General features: G+C 51.4%; 1 protein-coding gene across 2 annotated transcripts in view; it reads right to left on the reverse strand.

The window, feature by feature from the left end:
* Positions 1 to 2,500, reverse strand: part of LOC113805206 (uncharacterized) — a 23,447-nt gene that overhangs the window by 9,904 nt on the left and 11,043 nt on the right. For both annotated transcript variants that reach the window (XM_070125173.1, XM_070125174.1), the window contains exon 4: positions 1,596 to 1,709. In XM_070125173.1, the coding sequence (XP_069981274.1) occupies positions 1,596 to 1,709 (114 nt within the window). The remainder of the gene's footprint in view (positions 1 to 1,595; positions 1,710 to 2,500) is intronic.

Raw genomic sequence — 2,500 nt, forward strand, 5'->3', positions numbered from 1 at the left:
TCATTAGTAGTAGAAGTACTATCATAATTATCAATATTGCTGTTATCATCATTATAATCATCATCATCACTATTATCATCATCAGCAGCATCATAATCATCATCATTAATATTATCATTGTTACTAAAACTATTATCATTATAGTTCCGGACATAAAAATCTGCTGTTATCAATGCCGATAATTAGAATAATGATCAAATAGAAATTGATTTTCGAAAGACCTAGAAAGAGGTAGGCCTACTTACCTCATTCCCCAGGAAAAAAAAGATAAGCCTACTGATTCCCTTTCGCAGAAAAGGACAAGGAGGTAGGCCTACTTACCCCCATTCCTTAAAAGAGCCAGAAAGAGGTAGGCCTACTTACCCCCATTCCTTTAAAAAACAAGAAAGAGGAAGGCCTACTTACCCCCATTCCCTAAGAGGTAGAAAAAGGTAGGCCTACTTACCCCCATTCCTTAAGAGGTAGAAAAAGGTAGGCCTACTTACCCTCATTACTTGAGAGGTAGAAAAAGGTAGGCCTACTTACCCCCATTCCCTAAGAGCAAGAAAGAGGTAGGCCTACTTACCCCATTCCCTAAGAACAAGAAAGAGGTAGGCCTACTTACCCCATTCCCTAAGAGCAAGAAAGAGGTAGGTCTACTTACCCCATTCCCTAAGAGGTAGAAAAAAGGTAGGCCTACTCACCCTCATTCCCTAAGAGCAAGAAAGAGATAGGCCTACTTACCCCATTCCTCAAAAAAAGCCATAAAGAGGTAGACCTACTTACCCCCATTCCTCAAAAGAGCAAGAAAGAGGTAGGCCTACTTACCCCATTCCTCAAGAAAGAGGTAGGCCTACTTACCCCATTCCTCAAAAAAGGTAGGCCTACTTACCCCATTCCTCAAAAAAGGTAGGCGTACGTACCCTCATTTCTTGAGAGGTAGAAAGAAGTAGGCCTACTAACCCCGTTCCCTAAGAGCAAGAAAGAGGTAGGCCTACTTACCTCATTCCCTAAGAGCATGAAAGAAGTAGGCCTACTTACCCCCATTCCTTAAGAGGTAGAAAGAGGTAGGCCTACTTACCCCCATTCCCTAAGAGCAAGAAAGAAGTAGGCCTACTTACCCCCATTCCTTAAGAACAAGAAAGAGGTAGGCCTACGTACCCCCATTCCTTAAGAACAAGAAAGAGGTAGGCCTACTTACCCTCATTCCCTAAGAGCAAGAGGTAGGCCTACTTACCCCATTCCTCAAAAAAGAGGTAGGCCTACTTACCCTTATTCCCTAAGAGCAAGAAAGAGGTAGGCCTACTTACCTCATTCCTCAGAAAAGAGGTAGGCCTACTTACCCTTTTCCCAAAAAAAGAGGTAGGCCTACTTACCCCCATCCCCTAAGAACAAGAAAGAGGTAGGCCTACTTACCCCCATTCCTTAAGAACCAGAAAGAGGTAGGCCTACTTACCCCCATCCCCTAAGAACAAGAAAGAGGTAGGCCTACTTACCCCCATTCCTTAAGAACCAGAAAGAGGTAGGCCTACTTACCCCCATCCCCTAAGAACAAGAAAGAGGTAGGCCTACTTAACCCCATTCCTTAAGAGGTAGAAAGACGTAGGCCTACTTACCCCAATCCTCAGGAGGGGGCGGGGCGAGGGCATCCAATTCCTCCGCCAGCCTATAGAGTGGGTTCTTCTCGTCTCCGTGAATCCACTCTGCACCGGCTTCCACAACCACGTTTCCTACGAAGATGGTGGGGTTATATGTAGTTTTTTTGGGTTGTATTGTGGTTGTGGGGGGCGGGGCGTTGTGTGTGTGTGGGGGGGGTTGTGTGGGGGTGGGGTTGTGTGGGGTTGTGGGGGTGGGGGTGGGGTTGTGGGGGGTGGGGTGGGGTTGTGGATGGGGTTGTGTGGGGTGGGGGGTGGGATTGTATAGAAAAATTTGAGAGTGGGGGTGGGTGGGTTGTGATGAGGGGTGGGGGGTGGGGTTAGTGTGGGCGAGAGGGGGGTTGTGTGGGGTGGGGGGGTGGGGTTGTGTGGGGTGGGGTGGGGTTGTGTGGGGTGGGGTTTATGTGGGGCGAAGGGGGGTGGGGTGGGGTGTTGTGTGGGGTGGGGTTGTGTGGGGTGGGGTTGTGTCCGGGGTGGGGTGGGGTTGTGTGGGGTGGGGGTGGGGTTGTGTGGGGTGGGGGTGGGTTGTGGTGGGTGGGGGTGGGGTTGTGAGGGGGTGGGGTTGTGTGGGGTGGGGGTGGGGTTATGTGGGTGTGGGGGTGGGGTTGTGTGGGGGTGGGGGGTTTGGGGTTGTGTGGGGGTGGGGGTGGGGTTGTGTGGGGTGGGGGGTGGGGTTGGTGTTGGGGTGGGGGTGGGGTTATGTGGGACGAGGGGGGATGTGTGGGGTGGGGGTGGTGGGGTGTTGTGTGTGGGGTGGGGTTGTGTGGGGGTGGGGGTGGGGTTGTGTGGGGTGGCGGTGGCATTGCGTGGGGGTGGGGGTTGGGTTGTGTGGGGCGAGGGGGTGTTTGTGTCGGGGGTAGAGATGT

This window comes from Penaeus vannamei, chromosome 9 (assembly GCF_042767895.1).
Source record: "Penaeus vannamei isolate JL-2024 chromosome 9, ASM4276789v1, whole genome shotgun sequence".
Classification (NCBI taxonomy): Eukaryota; Metazoa; Arthropoda; class Malacostraca; order Decapoda; family Penaeidae; genus Penaeus; species Penaeus vannamei.